This window comes from Ammospiza nelsoni, chromosome 9, assembly GCF_027579445.1.
Source record: "Ammospiza nelsoni isolate bAmmNel1 chromosome 9, bAmmNel1.pri, whole genome shotgun sequence".
Classification (NCBI taxonomy): Eukaryota; Metazoa; Chordata; class Aves; order Passeriformes; family Passerellidae; genus Ammospiza; species Ammospiza nelsoni.
The window spans coordinates 14,308,161-14,334,801 of record NC_080641.1 but is presented as its reverse complement, the minus strand read 5'-3'; the positions used below and the strand labels follow the sequence as shown (position 1 = coordinate 14,334,801).

At 40.0% G+C, this 26,641-nt stretch overlaps 1 protein-coding gene across 1 annotated transcript in view; it reads right to left on the bottom strand.

Annotated features, from left to right (window-relative positions):
* Window positions 1–26,641, bottom strand: part of CRB1 (crumbs cell polarity complex component 1) — a 96,625-nt gene that overhangs the window by 13,281 nt on the left and 56,703 nt on the right. Inside the window, exons 7-14 of the mRNA XM_059477695.1 lie at window positions 20,709–21,656; window positions 16,676–17,226; window positions 16,117–16,282; window positions 13,097–14,003; window positions 11,705–11,833; window positions 8,670–8,808; window positions 4,321–4,429; window positions 1,531–1,610 (exon numbers count right to left, since the gene is read on the bottom strand). Of these exons, the coding sequence (XP_059333678.1) occupies window positions 1,531–1,610; window positions 4,321–4,429; window positions 8,670–8,808; window positions 11,705–11,833; window positions 13,097–14,003; window positions 16,117–16,282; window positions 16,676–17,226; window positions 20,709–21,656 (3,029 nt within the window). The remainder of the gene's footprint in view (window positions 1–1,530; window positions 1,611–4,320; window positions 4,430–8,669; window positions 8,809–11,704; window positions 11,834–13,096; window positions 14,004–16,116; window positions 16,283–16,675; window positions 17,227–20,708; window positions 21,657–26,641) is intronic.

Genomic DNA, 26,641 nt, shown 5'->3' with positions numbered 1-26,641 from the left:
GGTTTTTTGGTTGGTTGTGGTTTTTTGTTGTGTTTTTTTTGTCGGTGGTGTTCCAAGATTATCAGCTCCCAGGTGTCAGGCAGGCTGTGCTCACTGCATGTTCCTGTTCGTGCATAACTGATACAAAGCCAAAGGGGAGAAAGGGTCTTGTTACAGGCTGATCTGGGAAACAACTGCACCTTTATTCCCCCACAAATGGTGACTGCTTGGAGAAGAGGGAACAGAGGGTCCTGTCCCTTTGGAGAGAAGAAGAGGACAGCTTGTGATGTTACCAGTGCTTCCCCAGACAGAAAGAGAAGTATTTCCATTTATCTCTGTAATGGATAAATTAGACCCCAAAGTATTAATGTGTTTGAGAATCCCCAGGATCCCTACCCTACCATTTCACAGGGACCACCAACAATCAAAGCTGTCTCCACTGGTGCCAAATCTGTTCATTCTAAATAATTACAAAGATTTGTAAAGCTGCTGATTTTCTTGTCCTTTGAATTACAGCAATACCACATTTTTTAATTCAGTGCACTTATTTTTTTGGAAAACCAAATAATTTCTTCTACCAAATATGATTTGAATAAATTCAAGGACTGTTGTGTTTGCTGCACGTTTAGATTGGTAGAATATTCAGATATTTGTCTAACAAGCTCTGCCTCTTATTTAAAAAGTTCTCTGTATCAAAATAGATAAATGTTCTTGATCATTTGAAACCAAAATTTTTTTTCAGATTCTCAGAACAGGAATTATTTTTATTGCTTTTCAGTGGAGTAATATTCCATAAGCCTAGTAAAGTGTGTAATTTTTTTCCGTTGTTATTAGGAATGTAGTTTCATATCAAGAAGTGAAAAATAGAAGAGAACATTAGGTCTCATGAAGTATATAAGAAAAAAAAAATGACATAAAATTTAGTATCTGAACAATGCAGGCACAGACTGCATGAATGTGTTATAAAGTGAGCAATGACTGAAGTAAATACCCATGTGATGTGGATGAGGGTCCACAGGGAAAACATCAGAAGGTGAGAATAGGGAAGACAATGCCATTGCAACAGAAAGGATGCTGTACAGACAAAATGTGTTAGTCTGAATACTAAACTGTTATGTGAGCACTGTGCTGGAGCTGATTCTGTACTGCAGAGTGTTATGCTGTCATGTGTCATCTGGGCTCCCTTTTCTGCTTATATTTCCCATGCACATTAAATATTCAACTGCTTTTCACTGATGCATGCAGTAATCCTGGCCCTGTGAAGAGCTTTCTTGTCTTTCCCAGCTAGGACACATTAGATACCCTTATTGTCTTTGCATCCTAATGCTTTGTACCTTATGTTGTGACACACATTAAATGTGTTTCATCCAATATCCCTTTAGAAGTTGTAGTTAAATCCTCTGTTCTGAATGCAGACTAATACAAAATAGCAAAGGGTATTAAGGCATTGTTCTGCTCTGAAAAACAACTGCAAAAATGGCATTGTGACATTTTCAGTGACTTCCAGAGCAAAGCTGCTCATTTTATAAATGTAGAAATGTTTCTTCTTACCCCACATTTGACCTGGCACTGGAATAAAGCTGAGCCCTCCCTGGCTCCTACCATCAATGGTAAGGATTCTGCCATGATGGGTGATCTGCAATCACACAAATTATGTGGAACAAATAAACTCCAGCTTCTTCCCAGCTCAGTTATGCTGATTCTGCTGGGCTAATAAAAGTACAAATTTATTTCAGTCATTGAAATAATATTATTTCAATAGACTACCATCAGACTGTAAAAGTTTACCTGTGCTGTACAGTTGCCCTGATGAGGGTGTTCTCAAACCTAGTAAGGTACTACAGAGAGTAAATCAGAAGCACCAGGAAATGCCCTTTATGCTTCCAGGAGCAGCCTTGCAGGATGTAAGTTACATAGCCCAGAGTGTTTATTTCCCTCCCACAGGTCCTGGGAGCCTCAGGAAAGCTGAGGAGAGCTGGCTTCTGCCTATTGATAGCTCTGCTGACCCAGGGCTTGCTCCCAGCTTGGGCAGCAGTGCCAGCAGCAATGTCATGGCACTGTGGGTGCTGCTATGTCACGGCACTGTGGGTGCTGCAGGCAGAGGGCATCAGTTCTGAGCAGGGATTCAGTCCTCTCTCCACTGCTCCTCAGGCACTGCTGGGTTCAGTGGGATGTCAGAACATGCTGGTGAGTGGTTTTAAACCCCTCTGATTTCCTGAGGTTCTATCATTAGAACCTATCACCTCACCCACAGTGGAAATAGGAGAGGGCCCTTCAGAGAATGGTGTCATTTTGGAAATGTTACACTGTCCATCCATACCAGACTTTTCCAAGAGGCTGCCAGAGCTCTGGAGAAGACAGAAGTCCCAGCAGGTACAAACATGCTCCTCATTAGGGCCCAGCCTGCTGCTCCCCAGGAGCTCAGCCTGACCTTGCTCCCCAAGCCCTGGGCTGCTCTGGGACTGTCCAGGAGAGCCTGGAGCTGAGCCCACGTGGGGAGAGCCTCTGCTCCCTCCTGCAGCCTGTGACAGCTGCAAGGAGCTTGTCTGGGCCCTGGGCACCCACAGCTCCTCAGCTCCTGCTGGGGATGAGCAGCACGAGTGCCCTGTCTGAAACTCAGGCTGGCAGCACTTTTCAGTTGACTTTCCCAGCTTTACTTGTTCATTTTACCACACTCCTGAGGCTGGCTGCTGAAAACCACTGTCTTGGTGTTGTCAACATTGGGCATTCAATCTCAGGGTAATAATAAAAATTATCTTATTGCCTTAAAATATGTTTTAATAAGAATTTTTTTTTAATTTTGTGGTTTATTTTTGTTCCTCTATTGCTCTCAAGGTCTCTTCTTGGGAGGTCTAGCAAAGTATTTGCTTATGTGGAGGCTGAAATATGTGTATAGGAGCAGAAATACCAGATAGCTAGGGCAGAATTTTTCAGTTTGAAGGTGCTTCCAATATAGCTAACCTAATTTTCCAATTTTCCTATTTTGTCCAATATTTCTACCCAATTTCATAAATTAAAAAATTCTAAAGTATGAAAGTGTCCTGATCATCTGCAGTAGGAAAGAGCAAGAACAAATCTGTACTGATGGTGAAGAGAACAAAGTACTTTCAGAGTTTTGCAATCTCAAGACAGAAACTGATGGGAGTACTGGCTGAGAACTGGTGCAGAGTGGAAATTTAACCTGCATGGGCTATAAATGCCATTAGATCACTCTGTAGGCCTTAAAACCAAAATACTGCTGATGTTTCTGTGCACAAGGTAGGGGTGTACAAGAGCAAGGCATGCAGGTAAAGCCACAGTGAGACTGGGGGAAGACAGTCTGGTTGTTGCATTCCTGATGTCCATGTCTTTTAGTCAAATGGTAATTATCCATTAATAGCCTCATAAGTATGAATATGTAAATAGCTATGGGATGCATTATTCATGAATCACCAGGCATTAATTATTGTAATTAAGTATCATTTGCTACATTCATATTACTAACCCTTCCAGTTAATGAATACATTAACTAATCACTGTGGAGCAGATTCAATCAAAATTCCCTGTGTCTGTGCTATGGAAGCCTGGGAGAGTTTTATTGAATTTAGATTCAATATTGAACATCTCCAACATGCTTATCAGTGTATTTTTAATGACATTAAGTGTGAATCATAACCTCCAGTGCATGATGCTTGTCCTTGTGCCCAGGAGGATGGAGTGGTACCAGCTGGAAGAGAACGTGGAAGAGCAGTGGTGCAGCACACGGCAGCAGCTCTGTGAACCAAGGACAACTTCAATTCTGGGACATGAAATCCAGCTCCACTTTCAAGTCTCATGTATATTCACACGTACAATGGGAGAGGGGGTGTGTTTTGTGAGGGAGTGCTGTCCCAAAGGTGCCGCTGGTGACAATGTTCAAGGAACAATTCCAAAGCTCAGCTGGAGCTGTTTGCCAGCACCAGCAGGACCCAGCCCTGGCAGGATGTGCTCCCAGTCTAACGGGGCTCAGGGCACTCCTGAAACACAAAGTAAAATGAACAACCCAACCCTGGGTTTTGTCTTTACTCCCTGGGGATCCATTTCAACTAATGATAATCTCAGTACCACAGAAAGAAGATTTGCTGCAGCTTTTATTTCACTGCCTTTTTAGGGTTATAGTTCTCAGAACCAGGCCTTGTGGGTTTTGAAGTAGAAATTTTGAATAATTTATTGCAAACAAGAGTTTCATTATTTTAGGAGAATCACTAACTCAAGATATAAATATATAAGTTCAAGTGCTGAAAGTTAATATAAACAAGTAAAATGCCCTCTTGGCTGAACTTTTGGCTGTCAGGGCAGAAAAAATATTTGCAAAGAAAGGATGAAATCTTATTTCATCACTGTTAGTTTGAAGCAGATTTTTTCCTATTTTTAGGTTCACCAATGTACTGTAGTCATGTGCAGTGAGTAAATGATTATTGGATCTAGCTTCCTCAGTAATCTGGGAGTAAGAAAATCTAAATAAGCATATATCAAGGCTATTTTCAAATTCACAAACACATGGGCTCTTTGTAATTAAAACTGTCATAAGATACAGCGGCAGAGAGGGCTCAGTCAGAGCCTGGATTTTTAAGAGCCAGAAGTAAGAGCAATGGTCAGTAAAGACAATCTGCCACTCCCTGGAGACACCTACTCAGTGAAAACCCCTTGTGCATTTTCCAAGCACAGTGAGGAATATGCTTTCATTCATCCCACAGCTGATGCAAATCTCTTTGCTCTCCCTTCCAGTGTCTCCATCAGTGCTGCCTTCCCCCTCTTTTCAGAAATCTATATTCTGCCTCAAACCCAAACACTGTTAGTTCTCATTACCCAGCTTTATGAATGACAGTCACTGGCATGTGAAAACCAGTCTGAGTCTCAGTACCACAGAGGGATCCATTACAGATATTACCAACATGGAGCATCAACAGCCATGCCTCTAAAAATCTTGATCTTGTTTTTGGGCTTTCTTTCATTTGCATGTCTTGTATCCCTCCTCTAATTCTGAATATATTGAGATTATGTTTTCCCAACTTCTTTTCAATGCCCAAAATAGTAGGAGTGTGTTTTGATATTTCTTTTTTTTATAAATACTGATTTTCTACAAAAGCATGAACTCAGCAGGGAGTTTGTGTTCTTAATTTTAAAAAAATCAACTATCAAAAGATTTGAAGTACAATTGCAACACTGGAAATGTATGAAGATGTTGCTGTTATATCTTAATATGAAATCTGAATAATGGCCTCTTCAGCTCCCTGAATTCTAAAAAAATCTTAGCAATTGGATGTTTTTCCAGAAAGGTTAGTATCCAGTGTCATTATTCATCCAGCTATGTTTTTCATGTTTGCTTTTATATCTGTTTTCCTTTATTTGTCTGTCACCTGCATCCCTTAAAAAAATATAGAAAATTATTTCACTTAACCTGGCACTTGTTTATTTTTTGACTCTTAAAAATAGAAATACCAAGTCTGCAGGAGTGCAGCTGGGGTGGTTGGAGTGGCTGAAGAGCTTCAGTGGGAAGCACCTGCCTGACCCTGCCCTTCCAGAACTCCTGGAAAACCCCGGGATGAAGCAGCCTTGGCTGGCGTGTGGTGTTCCTGTGAAGAGTTCAGAAAACATGGCACACTGAAAGCAAATGGACAGAGCCATGAGCAGGAAATGAGGAGCAGACATAAAGAGACAAAGGCAGAAGGTTTATTTGCTGTATAAAGGTAGGAAATTTATGTACACGTGCACAATGCAGTTGAGGATACAGAAGTACAAAGAGGAAGAGAGCAGCATTTCTGAGGCCAGGGGATGTTTCATGATGACAAGGCATTAGAGGAAGGAAAGAATTCAATTACAGGTGAGTGTTTTCAGTAAAAGAAAGAGAGAACTGATGCCCTGCTAATTGAGTTTAAAATAATAACTTGCATATTGCTGTAAATTAATATGAAACCTGTGTTTAATATTGCATAAACACTCATTTTAAGTGTCTAGTATTGAATAGAAAGAGTACTGGAATCTCTACACAAATGTTTTCTTATTGTTTTCACATTTTGCATTTAGGTCTAATGCAGACATACTGTTATTACATTTAGTTTTTTTTACCTTTCTTCATCATTAAGACCATGATGAAATTTTTGCTTAATGTAGTGTGTCCTGTTGTGCATATTCTACAAAGTACATAATGGTTCAATTTAGTTATGTGGGAACTGAACTAAAACCAGTGAGGAAATAAAATCAAACGAAACTTCATTATTTTCTTAATTATAGATATTAAAAAAAAGTTTGAACAGCTTTGATATGTAGCAGCACTTTTTTCATTTGAATTTTTAAATTTTCTTTTTTCTTTGTCTTTAGTTAGCATTCTGAAATAGGACAGTTTTTATTTCAAGTTATTTCTGATTAGTTTTTCATTTTTCTTTTCAATAATACTAAACTGAGAAACATTTTTAGCTACAATTAAATGGAAGCTACAGTTTGGAATGAAATTCCCAACATAAGATGCTATTAATTTAAATTTCCCCATATGAAAGCAATTTTCCAAAACTATATTTTCACTGGAATAAAAAAATCCAAAATGCAGTCTGGTTTTGTTTTTTTCTCTTTGCCTGTGTTCTGTAATTCCTAGTATTACATGTGATTGACAGTAAGATAACTAAACCTATATCTGATAGTATGTATAGTTTTCTTTCTGACACTGCTACATTAATTTCATCTCCAGTCCCTTCCCATCTAGTGTTTATTGATTGCTTACAAAGAGGAAAGGATTTTTAAAATAAATTTTTATATATAATACAAAATTATTTATAATTATTTTTAATAAGAGTTTAACAAAAAAAAAATCCCTAATCTTTTTCAGGTATGATAAAGCCAGCAAAGAAATTATCCTTGTGTACAATTCTTATAGGTAAGTACACTGTACTTTATTTTCATACTAAGGCAGATGCTAGGAATATGTGACAGGGATGAATCACAATTTTTTTTCCACAGATGTGCAAAAGTTTGTTTGGTTTTTTTCCTTCCCCCTAAAATAGGAGTAGGGTTTTTAACAGCAGAAATGTTGCTGCATTTGTGTGCTGAGTGGTACTCAAAGAAATAACAGACGTGGGGCATTTATGAAAGGTGGAAAATAAAAAATACTCTTGATCCACTGTCCGATCCATATCCTGCTGTGGCAAAACAGAAACCCTAAAATCTCACTCAGAAACATTTCAGGGTGTCCTAATGTCACTGGAGATTTAAAGGGGGGATTTGCTTTTCCTGGATGCACCAGGTCCAACCTGCAGCGAGTTCGGGAGGACGGGGGCAGGTTTGGAGTGCGGGAAACTGATATCAGGGATTTCAAGGACTTCTCCAAAAGATCAGTTGTCCCCTCTGGAGTCAGAAAACCTCCCAGTATGGTGTTAGTCTTTAAAACTCTGCTACCTGCCATACAGCTAATAACAAAACACCACTCTGTACACACTTGTTCTTTTGAATCCTCTCTCAAGGACACTATTCAAATGACTAAAAGGGACAGAGAATCTCTGCAATATAATAATGCACGTCCAAATACATTATTTCACCCTTCATAAATGAGGTTTTTGTCTTAAATAATGGTTAAAAAAGAAAAAAACTCCTCACTTTTTACGAATGTTTAGTATTTAACAATGTATTTCAGTTATGTCTGCACTCTCAAAGGACACTACAAAGATATTTTGCTACAATATTTTTGCTACATCTCCTGGCACTCATAATTTTCAGGTCCTTTTTTCCATTCTTTTAAGAATCCATGGACAACCAAACCAATTACTTTGCTTGCTTTTAAGAAGGAAAAATCCCATCTTTTTTTTGACTGATGACACTGATCTGCTAATAAGTAAAACAGATTTACTTAAAGTTATAGAAATCTTTAAACAAACAACAAATCTGTGATTTCAAGTCTGAGACACTTACTGGGCCTTTCTTGAAAGAGAAAATGTTGGTAAAGATTAAGATGGCTGTATTTTATCTCAGTAAAATACATTGTATCTGTAGAGGCTAATGGAGCAGAGGATCAGGATTAGTGATATCAGTGCAGGATTGACACTAATTCAGATGGATGTGGGAGTCTCCTCAGCAGGTTGTCAATTGCTAATCCAAACCATTACCTAATTATCCAAAAATATCCCTCCTGATTTCACAGGTGTGAGACCTAACTGCCAAAGGAACAGCAATAAACATGGGATGTGATGTAAAAATAGTGACCACCTGCAAGATTTAGTTTAAGATTAGAATTATTGAAGGTAGTGAGTCTGTCACTCATTGCAGTAGGGTTTGAATGCCACCCTCAGTAAATGTGACTGTTAGTTGTCCCACTGTCACCCACTGGCTGTGTCCATGTGGTGAAATGCTCTGGTGAAGGTGGGATGAACTCTTTAACATCTGCTAGCATTGTTCTAAATCTAAATCGATTAACTAAACCAGATCTGAAAGGATTCATAGAAAAACCATTCAAAGACATATAAAACAATTATTTAAAACTTTGATATTTGTATTGCTTTGCTAAGCTGCTTAGTCAAGGCATCTTCTGCTGCAGTAAAACACAAAAGTTTAAAGAGAGCTCAATAGTCTTCCTGATCACCCCACTCGACTGCTGGCTCATCATCCATTCGCAGAATGAGATAGGAGAGGAGCTGAAAGAGGTTCTGCCACAAGAGCAAAGAGACAAAGAAGGAGAGGTCGCTTACATCAATCTCACAGCGGTCCCCGGCGAAGTTCACGTCGCACAGGCAGTGGAACTTGTTGAGCAGGTTCTGGCACAGGCCCCCGTTCAGACATGGGTCAGAGCTGCACTCATCAATGTCCTTCTCACACCTGCAGGAGAGACTGCAGACAGTCAGCCTCAGGAACCAGGCACCCAGTGCTTCCAACAGGCAAGTGTTTAATTCAGCAGCTTGGGGGGGATGGAGATGCTCTGGGGCGTTTCCACACGTGTTTATGGTTTTATCAACTAGCTAAAGAGCCCCACTCAAACCCTGAACCTCCTGCATGGTTTCCAAACACAGACAGTTGAGCAGGTAATTTCATCCCTGTAAAGCACTTCATGGTTACTGATGCTCAGCAAGGTGCAGTGCAAGTTCTTGTGTGAGCTCAGAGCCAGCTCTGGTGCAAGTCCTGCTGACAGCTTGCTTGTCCTTGTCATTGTTTCAGGAGCTGAGGGCACAGCTTCCTTCTCAGTAATCTGGATATAAATCAAAAACATGTGTGCTTTTGCCAGCTGAGTGCTCTTAGAAATATTAATCTGGTTTTTGAGTGGGTTTTTTAACCTTTTTATTTCTTTCCTCAATTTGGTATGCCGATAGATCCCAGCACAATTTCCTGTCCAGTTGCTCTGAGCTGGGCCCCAAAAAAAAGGTAAGAATGGTGCATGGCAGGTTTCATAAGCCTTAATATGTATCATTAAGTGGTTTTGAGCTAATTCTGGTGATACAAGAAATCTGAGTTCTAATTTCTCGAGGCAGACAATGGAAGGATAATGAGGGATATGTAAGACTGTTTGAAAACTACTGATTTGGTGATTTTTGCTCTGAAAATGTTCCCTTTTAATTCCCTGCTCCTTTTTATCAAATAATGCTAAAAGTTAATCCTATTTTTTCCAGGTAAAATTGCAGGTTTGTACTTGGAGAAGAATGTGATAAATTCTCTCTGAATTATAAGGACTTGCTTTGTTCAGTCATATTCATAACCAAGCAATAAACATATTATTCATACATCATAGAAGAGCATTTTTATATTAAACACTTACTCTATTCTAATCTAAACTTCTTTCGATAGTTTCCTTAAATATTAAATTATATTAATATACTTCAAAGACCTAAGTTATTTATCCAATGTATAAAAATTGTATAGCTATGAAATTACCTATGCAAATTTTAAAAAAAGCCAAAAATCTCTCAAATCTTCTGGGGAATCAGGTACCTTAATCCAACTGATTTTCAGGAACACCTAAAAACCTGACTCCCTTTATGTAATTTTCAAAGTTCCAGCCTGAATTACATAACAAATTTGTTTTTGAGAGAGAGCCCTATCATCTTTAATGGAGCTTAATCTTTATACATTTCCCTTTCCACCTGCTATTAAGCCCATTGGGATTTTTTTAATGTGATCCCAAGTCAATTGATAGAATTTCTCTACACTGTGCACCAGTGGCTTTCTGAGGGCTGGAATATTGTCTTAAAGGAAAATGCCTGCTTTATCATCCTAATACATAAATATACAAAGTGGTTTGGTTTTGATATTCTTATTAACAGATATATTTGAATTTGTTCTGGAAAAAAAGCAAAAAAAACCTGGATGAAATGTTCTCATTTGATCTAGTGAGACCCCCAAGCACGGAAGCACTGCTGGTTTATGGCTTGGCAGCCTGGAGGAGCAGAGGCCAAATGCTCCATTTGAGAGGCTGCAGGAGAGAGCCTGGCTGCCACAGGCAGCTCCCTGCAGCTCGCCGGGCACAGGCTGCACACGAGAACCTTGGGACCTGTAAAAGAGAGATTACTGCCAGCCACTGGGGTGGAGGGAAGGAAGGCTCACTCCCAAAGCTGCAGTTAGCAGGTAGGCTGGCAGGGGAGGGAGAAGGAAAAAGGGCTTTCCTGCTGCCTCAAAGTCCCAAGGAATACATGCAGTGCAGAAGTGGCTATGAATATGCTTTTACGTCTTAAAATTTTATTTTATTGTATCCTTTCCCCCTTGTTGAATATTGTGAGGTGGTACACAGGTGACCTGGCTGTTAACAGTGCAATTCATGTGTGTCTGCCAACCACACTGTGCATTGAGTGGGTGGAAATCTTCATTTCATGTCTTTTACAGCCTACTGTACTCTTTCCACAAAATCAGTGGGCTCATAAGTTTTTGAGAGAATGAAAACCTTTTGTTGGAAACTTCTCTGCATTACAGCTTGGTCCTGTTGAACTTTTGGATATTATACTCTGACATAATGCTAGTTTCACCAGAAGTATGTACAGATTTTCCTGTCTCTCTATCCAAAATGCCCTTACCTGTTCAGGCTATGACTGGGACAATGCCTCTCTAGGTTTCTGCAGCACCTGATGCCTGCCCTGAGGCTCTCAGCCCTCCCTGCTCCAGAGCTCTTTGAAGGCCAGTATTAAGTGTCAACTGGGCTACAAGATACACATTTCGCTGTGAAGAAGGTCCCTCTGATCCAAGATAAACAATAACATGCACAAAGTGTTCCTTAATCTCTTCTAAAAGTAATCATTCTGTTCTCACACTTCAGCATTCGGTAAGAAAGTGCGGTATACCGTGCCACCTCTTACCATCCCTGGGATAGAATAGATTGTATCTTCACAGCACAGACATGTGAAAATGGAACAGCTTTGCATATTCATGTGCCAGAGCATGCAGCTAGTTTAGGTATATGAGCAGGATATGTGTGTTTGTGTCTCACCTATGGAAATTCTAACTTGTCATATGAAAATTTGGCACAGAAGCAAAAAAAAAAAAAAAAGGCACAGAGAAGCAAGCCTGCAGTGCTGTTTAAGAATTAATATCTTGGGCTGGATTACTGGCTGCATTCATTTGTGATTTTTGTCCAAAACCACAATACTCCAGACCCTCAGAGTCACTCTAGCAAGGAACTCCTGCATTATAAATCAGCTGCTTTGTCTGTATTTCTGCCAGAGGGTTGGCTGTTACCCTCTGGACCCTTTTGGAGCAGCTTTTGGGAGAGGTGCTCCCCAGGGATGGGCAGGACAAAGGCTCTCACCGTTCTCCCACGAAGCCTGGCAGGCATGCACAGCTCAGCTCCCCGCCCAGGTCGCTGCAGTTGCCATAGTTGAAGCATGTGAGGTTCCTCTCTTCGTTCCCACACACGGTGTAAGGTAATCTTCTGTACCTGGGCACACAAGGAGGCAGCAGCAGTTATTGGCACTGTCCTTGTTTCTGGATGTCTCCTGCACTCTCAGCTGAAGCAGGGGAATAGGGTACTGCCCAAAGGAATGACAGCTGGAACTCACATTCTAGACTCCCAGAACGTGTTTTGCCTAACGTTTTTAATTTGACAGATTTAATTTTTCTTTTCCGAATATTTACTGGCAAGATAATGATTCATTTATCATAAAAAAAAAAGGAAATCACTCTACTTACATTACTAATGTGGTTCTCTGTGATACCTGGATAGCTTAGTGTAAGAGTTCAAAAGAGACAGACATAACATACAAGATAAAAATTATTGGGCCACCATAAGGCATCTTCAAATCTGAGGATGTCCTCACTTCTCAGAAAAAGTCAACAAAACCTGTCAGTTTTAGTAATTATATCCTAAAAGACAGAGTAATTATATCCTGTAATTGGATAGCGTGAAGAAGATTGTCTGCATCCTTTGGGCTGCAGCAGACTGGATTTGTTGGAGTCTTCTGAAGGAAGGAGAAGGATTTTGCCTTCTTGGAGAGGAATTGGACACGCTTAGAGGGCAGAATTTTATGGGCATGCAGAGAAGGGCAATTAAAGGGAATAGCTTGCAGCCTTTCTAGAGGAGAGTCTGGAGGGGAGAAATAGGAAATAGCATGTAAGCAGTGTCAGAAGCAATGGCAAAAGTGGGTTGTGTGGTGTTTGCAGCCACCAGGACTGAGAATAAGCTGGGAGGAAAAGACCAACCCAGAAAAGATGCTGTGAGTGGGGAGAAAAGCAAATTATTTTCCTATTGGTATTTTCTCCTACCAGCTCTGAATTTCTGCGTTTATAGCTATAGAGCCGTATTACTGTAATAAAATATAGTTTTAGAGATTTAAAAACCTTAAGTTTTTTTTTCTGAAAAGAAGATGTAGCACATGTATTTTCAAGCTCTGGAAGACTTGTAATCTTGTCATCAGAGAGCTCACAGGACAAATGCTGACAGCAGAACAGGGCAGCAGAGCTGTGCCTTGTTCCTTCAGTCCTTATCTGCCAGTCTCTGCCTGAGCTGGCAGCTCTCCACTGTCTCAGTCCACATCTAATTGATCTGTACAATTTTCTGTACCCTTCATACCTCGACTCTGCAGCCATGATTAATACAGAGACAGATGCAAAACATCTGTGTTTAAAACAAAGACATCAGGGATGTAAAAGCCCTTCAGAAGAGCCTTGACAAAACCTTACAGATCAGCCTTGTTTATGGTACCTGCAAAACCGCCCAGTGAAGTTAGCAGCACACAGGCAGGAGTATCCATTAATCCCATCAACACAGGTGGCCCCATTCACGCACTGGTGGCCATGGCAGTCATCTACATCCTCCTCACAGGTCTCCCCAGTGTAACCAGGCTCACAGATGCACTCATAGGAGGCAATCCCATCTGAGCAGTTCCCATGGACGCAGGGGTTTGAAGAGCACTCATCAATGTTGACTTCACAGTAGGTGCCACTCCATCCATCAGGACACACACAGCGATAGGAAGTGTAAAAGTCTTCACATATACCCCCATGCATACAGGGGTCAGAGCTGCAGAAATCTGCCTGTGAACAGCCAGTAAGAGCAGGGTTTGCAGATATTTTGAGAAATTGCTCCTCTTGAGGTTTTTTAGTAGGGATGTCAGCATTTTCAAAGTAGGAGAGATAAATGCCACTGATTTCTATGGTGCTCATGCACCCTCGCAGGCCATCCAGGCTGTCAAAAGCCTTGTCAGCCACGTAGATGTCTGTCTCTTCTCTTAAAAAGTTGAGGTTTCCTGCAGCAGCTGTGCTGGTTGCCGTGTCTTTCTTGTTGTCTATATCCATGTGCCATCTGGAGGACTGGGACAGGGGCTCCACCATAGAGACCATCACTCGGTGCCATTTGCCATCGCTCACAGACTCTGAACTCGCCAGGGTCAGCCTGTAGAAGCTGTTGCCACTTTGTAACTGAAACAGGAGTTTGGAGTTGTGGATACTGATGATGACAAACTCAGGCTCCCTCTCTGCATACAGCAGGATCACGTCAGTGTCCCTGGTCCGAAAGCCAAAGATGATATTGGTGAGGTCTCTGCTGATCTTCCCGTTGCTTCTGTAAAATATCGCACTGCTCCGGCCGCTGAACACTGCGTTAGCGAGACCTGTGCAAAGACAGCAAGTGAGAAACCAGGCCAGTTTTACACCAATACACCTGGAAAGATGTGTCTCCAGCGCACATGCCATGTAACTGCTTTTAGGTTTGCTGGGACACAGTCAAATTCCACCGGTGTTTCAGTTATCCTGGTCTGCCCCTCGTGGCTGTGGAATTTACAGGGCAGTGCCAGCATCAGCCATAATCGAATCCAAAGCGTACTGCTTTGCATCATCTCAGATTATCACTCTAACACACAATTCTGCATTACTGTTCTCTCTCTATTTCAAAAAAAGACATACATTTGTCTCTTTATGATTGTTTCCTAAGTACAGGCAGCCTAGTTATCCACCACGACAGATCTGGATGGGGTGAACATCTCTCCCAATTCCGTTTTTCTTGGGTGAGTCTTAAGATGTTTTATGAAGTATTTGATTGGATCCCAATTTCATCTCACTGATGCAAAAGGATGAATTTAATGGAAGTCAGTTGATGGAAAGCCCCTTCAAAATCCCTGTGAGCAGTTGTGCCTGTCACATTCAGATCCAGCTTCTCCTGGTGGGCAGGCACTGCCACAGCCCTGTGCACGTGGGACTGGGAGGGCAGCAGGACTCAGCTCACTCTGCTGTGAGTGAAAATTGATGGGCAACGTTGTGGCAGCTTTATGGACATCTTCAGAAAGGTATTTGGCACCTTTCATTTGTATGGTTTCTACTAAAATGCGCTTACTCACTGGGCTGTAAATTTAAATGTTCTGAGGTTTCTGAGGATTTTAGACAGGGAGGAGGGACACGAAGGAATGTCTTCTGTCTGTACTTCAGAAAAAAATAGCTTTGAAAGATCTGAGATCAGATGGGTTTCTGAGGTGCTTGTTTTTTTAGCAGAAGACACAAGGCAGAGAACTCATTGCCCAGTAAAGCTTTTATTTTGTTATCCTGTGTTGAGTGAGAAGTTTATCCTGTAGCTAAGAATAAAACTAGTTAAAAATGCAGTTCTGTAGTGCAGGAATTTTTGAATATCTATTAGGGAAACTCCCTACTGTTGCCACATAAACCATCACAGAAATCTATAGGGGGTGACCTTGAATCATTGAAAGTATAAATGAACTTGAGTTTAGCAGAAGGAAACAGTTCAGGTACTTTTCACTTCACTGTCACTAAGTGTTTCTGTTCTACTCTAATATGCAATACTAAACTTTATGAGAGAATGTATTTTGATGTTATCATTAAAGACATCTGTGAGAGAAGGAGCAATTATTTTAATTTCGGTTACAATTTTAAGGTATCCTGCAATGGTGATCCTAACAGTCTGCATAAAAATAGTATCATATTGGTCTGTCTATAACAGAGATCTTTTGTTGACCAGCCTTCCTGTTCCTAAGAGTCAGCCATTCTGACAGCTTCCATCAGACTGAGTGGGTATTTACCTTCCCTCACAGTTTTTTTTTTTTTTTACAGTTTTTTATTAGGGCTTTATTTGGTAGCAAAATGAAGAAATATTTCTTTAAAATCCCTACTTGCTCTTTTCAATTCAACTCTAGGATGGGAAGGAGAAGGAAAGAGATGTGCAGGGTGGCTAATGATCCTAAGGCAGCTAATGGTCATCAGTTTTCAAGTGGATTGCTTGGCATGCAGGTGCTTCTTACAAAGGCATTGCTTGAGCAACTGTACTGCAGGTACTGAGGTGACTTTCTCCAAAGCTATTCAAGATTTAAGAAAATCAAATGATGCAATGGAAGTTTTGTAGCTTAGCTTTTCAGGAAGATGGAGAACACTCTAGGGTTAATCCAAGACTGGATATCCTCTTATCTCTTTGCAGTGGAAGTGTGAGGCAATGCACTGATCTACGGGACAACCTTGACTAGCTGGGCTGAGTAAGTCAAAATCAAAGTTCCTATGAACATCAGTGCCTGACTCAGGGGTCTGGGGGACATTTTCTGGGTTTGGTAGGGCAGACTCTTCCCATTAACATGACTTAAAATTGACATGACTATTATTTTAATACAGAAGTATAATTTTAATGAACTTTAAAGGCCGTGAATACTTTGTTCAAAGGAAATGCTGCTGAAAATACCGATTGCTGCTGATCTCCAAAGATGATTGGAACAACTGAAATGTACCTACATTCAAATCCTTGGTGAACCAGCTGGCATTGTGCTTCATGAGGACAGGGCCCAAGCTCACACCACTTAACTTCCTCACATGCCTTCCCCACTGTGTTAGGGGGGCAGGTGCAGGTGAAGTCATCCCAGATGGAATAGCACACACCGCCGTTGTGGCAGGGGTTGGACTATGGGAAAGAGAAGAGAGAACCTCAGTATGAATCAAGGCTGTTGGACACCCAACTCTAGGCATGGGGGACTGTCTGGCAAAAAGAAGTTTTCTTTCTATTTCAGATTGAAAATTAGAAAGACCAGTATTGTGACAGTACAGCATGTTCAATAATTAGTGAAAAACAGTATTCCAATCTCAAAATAGTTTCCTTCTCCCCTATGCAAATACATTTTGCTCCTGATATTCATCATATGTAGCATAGCTTAACAAAACCTGCTCTTTCTAGCATTTTTGCATGTTTTCCTAATCTGACATTATAATCAAATAATGTGTGGGAACGTATTAAAAACACTTTTAAAAATTCCCCATTATAAGCATGTGAAAATATTCTGAAAAATGTCATTCTTACCTTGCAGAGGTTGTCACCAGCGCAGCCTTGGGTGACATTGATCAGAGTTGGATTGATAAGAGAATTTGGTGGATTGCTGATTGGGAAGAATTCCAGCAGCTGGTTATTCACTCTTACATCTTGGATACAGCCCTTGAAATACCTGCCATTTCTGTCAGTTTCTCTGTTATCTGGTAGGCCTCCAATGTAAATAATATCATTACTTTGGATGGTTAGTGCTGGAGCAGAAATAAAGCCTAGGTAGTGAGAGGACTGGAATAACTCCACCTTATTTGGTTCTATTTTTAAGGTTATTAAGTAAAAGTTTCCATCGTTCACTGAGTGCTTCCCTAACAACTTCATGGAACTTAGAGCCAGCATGGTGAGTTTCCCACCTTCCAAATAGACTCTTATGTAGAGGTGAGTGCTGTTTCTCAGAGCCAGTAACAAGCCAGAAGGTTTGCGTGTTCGGACAAACATTGATATAATGAAGTTCTCATTCTGAGTGGAACCAACAGGAAAAGCAGCATAGCCTGAGGAGTCCTCGGATCCAAACCGGCCTGGGATGTACTCTTGAGGTTAGAGATAGGGGAAAAGGTAAAAAAACAAAAAAAAAAAAAAAGAAGAGAAGGAAGAAAAATAAAATAGTTAGGGTTAAATGATAAAGGACCCAATGCAATGATTAAATAACTAGTTCTGGTGATATTCATGTACAGTAGTAAGATATGCTTCTATTTATGGATGAACAAAGACTTGGTCCAGCTGTAAATAGCTTCTGGTCAAAATTACTGTTGGCTTCCATGGCTGTAGCACTAAGGTCCATTGCAGAACCATATGTTATATAATTGGGCACATTTTTCCTCTCTATCATGCTCTGTGTAATTCTGTGTTTTCAAGTAATTAAACAAGGATAGATTTCTACAATTTCCTGAACTGGTCCTCAGAAAGATCATTTTGGAAAGAACCTACCTGCTTTGATCCTCTGATGACCATGGAAGTTAATGCAGTTCTGGGATTTTATTATATTTTTTCCACAGATTCCAATCACAGAAAGCTGCTGGGCAAAGCCCTTTTGTGTGAATAGATCACCTGTGTGGTGCTGCAGAGGCTCCCCAGTTCTCTGACTTTTTGTTGCTGGGGCTCAACATATGCTCACCTACTTCAACTTGTATCCAGCCATGAATCCTGCTCAGCCCCCAAGTGCCCACAGAGCCATGGGAGAAACATGATCCAGGATTGAGTAAGTTTTCTTTCTTTGTGCTTATCAATTAAAATGATTAAGCCAAACCCATCTGTCAGTCCTTTACCCCTTATTTTCAGTAATGATTTTCAGTCTTTTAAGGATACAAAATATGTAGCCAAAACTGTATTTAATTCTAATGAATCATCTCTTTAAAGAACAACAAAGTGTTTCTATTTTTACACTAAGTTTTGTGATCTTGTCCTCAATATTACAGACTTCCTGCCTAAACAGTTTCAGGAGCTATTTTTCATATATCAAATTCCTAGAAAAAATAAACTGAGCTTTTTTTAAATGCTCACACAGCTGAAGATTCAGTTGTCTTTTGTGCAGTAAAACTCCTGGAGCAGAATGTCATGGGCCAACTTTCTGCTTGCAGAACCACTTTTTTTTTATGACTGCATTTAAAAAAATGATGAAATGATGAAAATAAGGGACTGACCATGAAGCCCCAACAGACCATTAAAGTACCACACTGCACTGCTATGGGGTATGGTCATATTGTTTAGCAACAGGAATAAACCCCATACTTGTTCCTAAACAGACAATTTCTTAATTTAATTGGGAATAGTTTATTTCTATGAATAAGATTGCCTATATATCTACATCTACTCATTAAACAGACTTAATGCCTCAGAACACGTATTTCAGAACAAATAATTATTTCTACATACAAGAATTTTAAGTTATATCTTCTCTTAAGGTGGAACTGGAGACTGAGACAGTTTTTTCATGAGAGTAAAAAGAAGAATTCTGCTGAACTGAGGGTTCCACAACTGCAGTATTAGAAAGAAGCCTTGATCTCCAGAAAGGTATTTCATGTTTACAATTACCTTGTCACATTTCTCTCTATTTATAAACACACACATTTATCATCACCCTGATCTGTTTGATGAGATGACTAGCATCACCTTGGTCAATATTAACCTCTTGGGTCACAACATCTGGATGTTGATAAAAATGAGTCAACATCTGTTTGTTATTTTGCATATGTAGAGAAAATATTGCGTCTTGTCAATTAAACACTTGGCAGCAACTTTTCTTCAGAAAGACACCAGCATTTCTTATGTCATCCTTTACCACAAGCCTCCCCCACTCTGCCTCTTTAGAAACCTGCCACAGTCTTTTACATGTGACATATATCTAGAACCTATGTACCAAAATGGCACGGTGCCACGACTAGCAAGGAATATTGTGGTCAGCAGGAAAGAAAAGAAGCATGCTTTCTAATAATTCTCAACAGTTCTAATGCCAGTATAAGCTGCTCCTGGCCCTGAATGGTTTTAATTTTGCTTCATATAAGAAGGCAAACTTATTTCCCAGATGTTGTCCTATATTCAAAAGTTGCCTTCCAAATCTTTGGATAAATTACAGCTACACTTCAAAGAAGTCTGTTACAATTACCTCTCAGACTTTGTCATTTTGCAATAAAACCAAAAGGAAAAACTATTGAAAGGTATTGATAAGTATGAGGTAGAGCATGCAAAATGAAGTTATATTCAAACATTTGAAATGTATTTGAAGGCCCAGCTTTCTGCAGCAATGCATTCAATAAGCCCTGAGGCCAGTTGTTCAGCTGATGTGAATCAATGTAGCTTCACTGGCAGCACTGCAGCCACGCCAGTTTGCACCAGTTTAGGATCTGTCCATTCCAATCTCAGCATGGCTCTGCTGTTGTGTTTAATTTTTTCCAGTCCACTTGGTAAATATATCTACATAAATATACTTATGTGTGTATACATGTATACATACATATTTATAGATGTATTTCTTGCTCCCTAAAAATTGCTTTGCTGACTGTGTGTGGATGAGGGAGGCAGAGGGAAGGGCATGGTGTGAAGACTTAGTCCTGTGCAATTTTCTTAAACAAAACTGCTTGTTTGAAATCCCTAAAACTTTGCCTGGGGAAGGATTACACAGCTCACCCCAAAGCATTCCAAAGGGCTGCTGTGTTTACAGCTCTAGGAGATCGCCCAGCAGACGCAGCTGGACAGGCACCTCCTGTTGTCCTTCCACTTGGCCCCTGCCTGCACTGTGAAGATCATTGGTAGCAGGGAAGGTGCTGCAGGCATCTGCAGCTTTTGTTTTCCTGCTCACCACTGCCATGGAAGCTGCTTGCTGAGATGAGCTCCTCTGCTCACCCAGACAGGGCCATGTTTCCCTCTGGTCCCCAAGGAGCTCTCTGGGAACAGCAGCCTGCACTGGGGATTGTCCAGCCCCACCTTGGGACCAGCTGAGGGATGAATGGGCCCCGCTTCCAGCTGCTGAAGCCCTGCCTGCTCCTTGGGCTAATCAGATTAAGCTAAGAGTATAATCTCATTCATTTCTTTTAAATTGGAATCTGTCCTTTTTTAGCTTACAGTACTTTTGCTTGCCTTTCATTGCCTTAAATGAATCTCTTTATAAAAGCCTAGAGAGCTTGAGGATAAAATTTTCAAAGAATGCTTTGAAAATAAGTCAAACTCCAGGTGACTTGCTTGCTTTCTAAATTTTACTCAGCATCCAGAGAACTACAGTTTTTCAGAGTTTATGGAGTGCAAAAGCACTGAGAAGAATTTAAAACAAGAGGAGTGGAATCCACCAATTTAGCCTGACTTTTTTCTTTTTGGTCAGGCTGAAAAGCAGCCTTCCTGGGAAAGTAACTGGAAAATAACAAAGGTGTGCCACTACTAACCTCTTGCACTGGCTCACCACTCGGCATTGAGCCCCAGAGATGCTGAGGGTGACGCTGTTTCACGGCCAGCTAACCGGGATGGTTGGTGGCCATGCTTTCAGCAGGCACAGCACACCCAGGCCCCAGCAGGGCTCCCTTACCTGCTGCACACTCTGGCCCCGTGTAGGGCCGGTAGCAGTCGCAGTGGTAGCTCAGCCACAGGTTGATGCAGCGTCCCCTGTTCTGGCACGGAGGGGGGTCACACCAGTCCCTTTTAGCACATCCTGTCCTGACATTTAAAGATGACCCAGATGACACATTCTCTGGAGTAATAATATTCAAGTCTATCTCAATGTCCTGAAGACAGCCTACAAATGAAGGTGCAGAATGTGTATTAAAGGTGTTCTGTAGAGAGTTGCTGTTCCCCACTGGTAAGCCGCCCAAAAAGGTGCTCTGAAACGCAAACATCACCAGCTCGTTATCTATCTTAGCAGACGTTTTATTGAGACAGGATTCTACACAAGAGCTGTCAAGCAAATTAAGAATAACAGCTCTTGCTAAGGTTACCTCCACTGAATGCCATTCTCCATCACTGACATTATGTGGGATATGCAAAAGAGCCTGTGGCTGATTATTGACTTGCACGGATAAGTGTAAGTAGCCGTTCAGTAATTCCAACTTTGCAAAGGTGTTTTTCTCCCCTCGGTGAAACAGAAATGCTGTGGGTTGCACAGTTTGAAACCTCAGGTTTATATTATAGAAAAAATCCTTTTTATGGGTCTGGGGATTCTTCAACAAAAGGAAACTGTTTCCTTCAAAAGAAAATGTGGTTATGGTTTCACAGTGTATTCCAGTATACCCAGGTGAACATATGCAGCTGAATCCATGTTGGCCGTTTTTTAAATGTGGGATACATATTCCATTGTTTTGGCATTGATGATCAGTACAGCCATGCAGAACTTCTGTACAGTTCCAGCCACCATAAAAAATCCCTTCTTTGTCTGCAGGTGGGCAATGGCAAGTGTAATTTCCAGGAAAATTCTCACAGATCCCACCGTTTTGGCAAGGGTTCGTGTAACATTCGTTGATGTCCTCATCACAGTGAGTACCTAAAGAATAAACAAAGAATTAGGCATTCTGGTTTGAACAACTGGAGCCCAAAATAACATTTTTAATAATGTGTTTCATTAAATTATCTTTTCTTAGATAAATAGATGATGGACAAGTAAAAAAATATACTTTAGATATAAAAGGCCATTCAATTGTCATGGTTTCCTTGTGCAAAGCATTATGCAAACACCTAAGTGATAGCCACATTTTGGAGAAAAGAACCAAGCAAATTCACAGTTTTGATATGGATAATGTGATGAAATTAAGATAAATGTCATCAGATGGGAACAAGAAATTGTTTCCCATATATCCTATGGTAGCAGTTTAAAATGCTTTCTAAGAAACTGCATTATCACATACAAAAACCCCAAGAGGTGCTGCTAAATTCCTATCCATAATATGGTATGGGGATGAGCTGGAGGATGATCTGCTGGTCATTTCTCCTTTTATGTGTTCATTCAAACAGTGTAAGAACTACTGACCATTATTCCTGGTCCCATTGGAAACATCTTGGAGCAACACTCTTCAAGTGACAGTCACAGGACTTGCAAGTGATATTTGACATGGTGGGTCAGGCTGACAAGTGGGTGAACATGCCTGCAAAATGTATGTACTGCAAAAAGTATGTACCACGGAGGAACTTTTTAACCTCTTCTCTTACAAAATATAAAGCAAGAAAAGATGAAGGGGATATTCTCTCAAACATCTCAGAAGTTTATTGGTGATGAGATAGTTTCTGCAGGAGATTGTCAGTACAGTCTCTCTTCCATACAATGCTTGGCTTGTGATATAGCTGGTAAAAGGAGAACTCCTCATCTCAACCCCACTGTAATTGGATTGATGTGGCCTAAGTGGGTCTGCTGGATCACACTTCACAAACAAAACCAAATCTGTTCCTCTTGTAAAACTAATCTGTTTACCCCTCTGCACTGCTGTTCATCTATAAAGCAGTAATCACAGTAACCTCTCCCTTGAGCAATCAAGTGACTGATATGCATGCAGTGGACCAGGGAAAATCTGTTTCTCATCTCCCTTGGAAGCAGTCAAAATATCCAAATACTTTTTTGATAACTCATGCTAAGTGTAACTCTTAATATATCCACTTCCCTTCATAGTTATCTTAGAGAAAAATGAGAAACACTTAGCAGATAGTTTTCAAACTAGTATCACCAGCACAAATTAAATAGATAACTTTTCATCCACCCCCACTGCTGCCTGTAAATCAGATAGTGAGATGTGCTGAGGCTCATAGAGTGGCAGCTGGGTGCACCAGGCACCACACCTAGCTTTATGGACAAATTCACATCAGGCTTTGTTGCTATAACAAAGCACATTTCCATTCCTCATGGATAATTACAGAGCAGCATTCAGCCACAATGAAATGCTTTAAATGGCAGCAGATAAGTGTAGTTGCTCAGGCTAATTCTTTGCTTGCCCACTTCATTCAGTCACAGCTGTAACTGGGCCCATCTGGGAGAGTGGTAAGTACAGGAGAGCCAGAAGGGAACTGAGAACTGGGAGAGATTTGTTTAAAAGATTAGCCAGAGTGAAGTGATCATAGCAGGTACACAAAAGACTCTCTGCAGCGATCCAAGTCACTCATCAGTCCTCAATTAAAGCATACACTGACTTTCCCCTTGAAGCTTCAGGTTGTGGAGCACAGCTAGTGCCATCTCCCTGGCCTGGCAGTGGGGTTGTGCTGCAGCAGTCTCTCTCTGCTGTCCAGCCAGGCTCATCTTTATTCCAGTGAGAGGTGTCTCTGTATACCTTAATGTGCAGTGGCATCTGGCAGAACTGCGACTCATTGGGGCTGACTTTCTGCAAGTGAAGTGCAGCTCCCAAACCATTTCTGACTGAGGCCAGAGCCATGTCTGCTTTGTCCAGTTTGTGACAATTTCAGTGTTAGCAACTTCTCCTGCTTTTGCTATTCCTGTATATGAAAAGTGAAGTTACTGTGAGCTGTTTCCTGTTTTGGACAATGTTTTAGTACATCCCCTGCCTGATACTGCTCCCTTCCCTGCTTTGACACTGAGAACAATGTGTCCTCAGATCTTTTACACAACTCAGTTTTAATATGATGGCTGTGGAAATGAAGGTCTCTGTAGAGTTTTTGTGTCAAAAATAAAAATTAGTCTAGCTCACAAGCAGTTGGATCAGGTTGTGCTTAGCCTTGTCATAGGGCTTCAGAGTGGACAGACTGTGCTCAAGGATTTAGACTGGGAGCCCCTGTGAAACATTTCATTAAAAAATCAGCATTGTGAATGGCTAGATCCTTAGTTGTTGCATTTTCAGTAATGTGTGGTGAGTCTCTATGTGTTACTTTATTATCCCACAGCACCTGCCAGATATTCCCTTTGCCTTGTAGCTTGTGGTCCAAGTCACACTTTGCAATAGTGACTTGCGTCTGGAAAGGATGACACAGATGCATTTACCTTTACAATAATCTTTAGTGTCTATGTTGTTCTCTACTTCATCAGATAAGACATAAAATTAACACAATTATTGAATGAGAATGCTGAAGGTTTTTTTTAAAATCATCTATTTCTATCTTTAAATTTAGATAAGAAATTTGATAAAATAAATCATAAATGTCCAACAAAGAAATTAGTTTTATGAGTTGTTATTATTATCATTATCATTATTATTTTCTTTGTCTAGAGAAAATGAATAGTATCAGTTACTAAATGCAAAGTGACTCTTATAGAGCAACTTAAATATATAGATTTCATAGCCATTTCGGTGTCTCAACACAATGCTTATTTTTTAAGTAATGATACTAAAAATACATTGCAAAATTATTATTTTATCAGGTTGTGCATATACACATGTGTATGCAGTTATATATAGGCCTAATATTTCATAACAAGATTACACAAGCACAAATATAGGTCACACCAAAAGACAAATATTAAGTCATTTTTTTCATATCAAGAATAAATAAATCAGCTGTTCATGCAAGTGGTGTTGATACTGCTTGTTATCTGCCAATTGCTATGCAAGCAAAGACCACTGTCAGTCAAGATAAAAGCACTCTAGATAAAAGGATTAGTCAATATTTATAGAACTGTATAAGCAGTTCAAATAGCTCAGGTTGGAGACATTAACATGTAAAAAGGTATTCTCAAAAGATGTAAGGCATACCAAAACAAGTGCAAAGGCAACCATTTTTTTTTTCAGTGGGTACATGCATTAACTCAGCTAAGCATATTCATGTTTTTAAGGGAAACAGTAAATTAGAATCATACAGCGTTTTCTCTTCTAAATATATTACACCCTAACATAAAATTTCAGATAATGTGAATATTTTTAAAGATGATTACTTTTCCCACCTGTGCAGTTTCTTTTTCAAAACAGAGATGAAACAGTTCCTTTGATTCAGTTTGATAGCATCACTCATCTGTCTCCTTTTTTCACTTACACATTATTACTGTATGGTGGCTATTTTCTAACTGTTAACCTCTTAATTAAACTCTCTTTTTCAAATTTAGCTGCAAAGATTTCCTGCAGAAGCAGGATGACAAAAGCAACTATTCAAGCACAATTCTTCTGAATGCCACCGATTTTCCTTTGGATTAAACAACTATAAAAGTATTATCCAAATGACACTTTTGATACACACCTTTGGTTAGAAATCCTCTCACAACCTTTTGCCTTTCCAGTCCCCTGACTCTAAATAAATATCAAGAAACTACATGCAAGCAACCTGGATAGGATTCTACACATTCAATACAGTCTAAGGACACACTGAAATTCATGAAAAGAAAATATTTACCTGTAAACATTGTCATTACAATGATGTAAACTTGTATCCTAGTTGCAACCATCTTTTTCCGCAGGAAAATTTCCGAAGGAAAAAGATTGTTTAGCACTTAAGCAGCTGACAGAGTAAATTTCTGTAAAATTCACAACAGTTCTTACTATAAAGGCTTCCTTTCCAGGATTAGCTTGCTCCACTTCTGTACCTGCTGATGTAGTCTGATGGTGTATTTTGCCCAAGCCAGATCAACAAGGCTTAAAGTAAGACCCATTAAACTGCTTACACAATAGATATGTATCCTATTTAAACTCTTTTTTTCTCCAAGTGATCACTTTGTGCTCGCACTGAACATTGTCTGTGTTTCACAGAAATGCATATTATTATCCATTCAAAACTGATTGGTCACTTTTTTTGTTCTTCTTTTGGTATTGTTTTTTAAGCCTTTTTTTTCCTTTCAACAGGTTTGTTAATCCAGATCAACTCTGTCATGGTCACTGTCATTCAGAGAAACTGTACATCTCAATAAGCAGATAGAAAGGATCTAAAATTTGATCCTGTCTTTTTATTTATAAAGTACTTTTGTTCCACTTGCTCTCTCTACTTAATGGAAGTCTGTGTCTCTAAATTTTTGAGTGTGCTAAAGACATGTAAAAAATAATTTACTAAAACATTTTTTTCTTGAGCTCTTGAGCAGCACATTTTGATTTAGACTAAATTTAATGAGGGGAAAATCGAGTTCAGGATATATAACTACTTATGTCTGTGATAATTTTAGCAGCAGACATTATTTTTGTCACTTATGTTTATCAATTTCTTCTTCTAACTGATTTATTCACTAATTAGGAAATTCCTGACCTTGTGTCACATTTGGGTTTAGGTTCACCAAAAGACTCATACACAGAACACAATTTTGGATTAACTTAATCTACAGTTCATAATTGCTTTTATGGAGATGCTCAGAAAGCTGCTGCTTCTTCCATCCTCTGACACAGGCATCAAGTGAGTTTTCCTATAATACATTTAAATACTAAAGGGTAAAAATTTCACCCAAGCTCTTGGAAAGGTGAGTAAGGCAACTTATAAACAAAAAAAAAAAGTTCATTTTGATAAGTTAGTGTGAATGCACCTAATTAGCGGTGCTTATCAGACATCTCATGCTGCAGTTTGATATTTAATGTGCACTTTATTTTGAATATTGCAGGAAGAAGCTGAAGGCTCTCAGTAGCT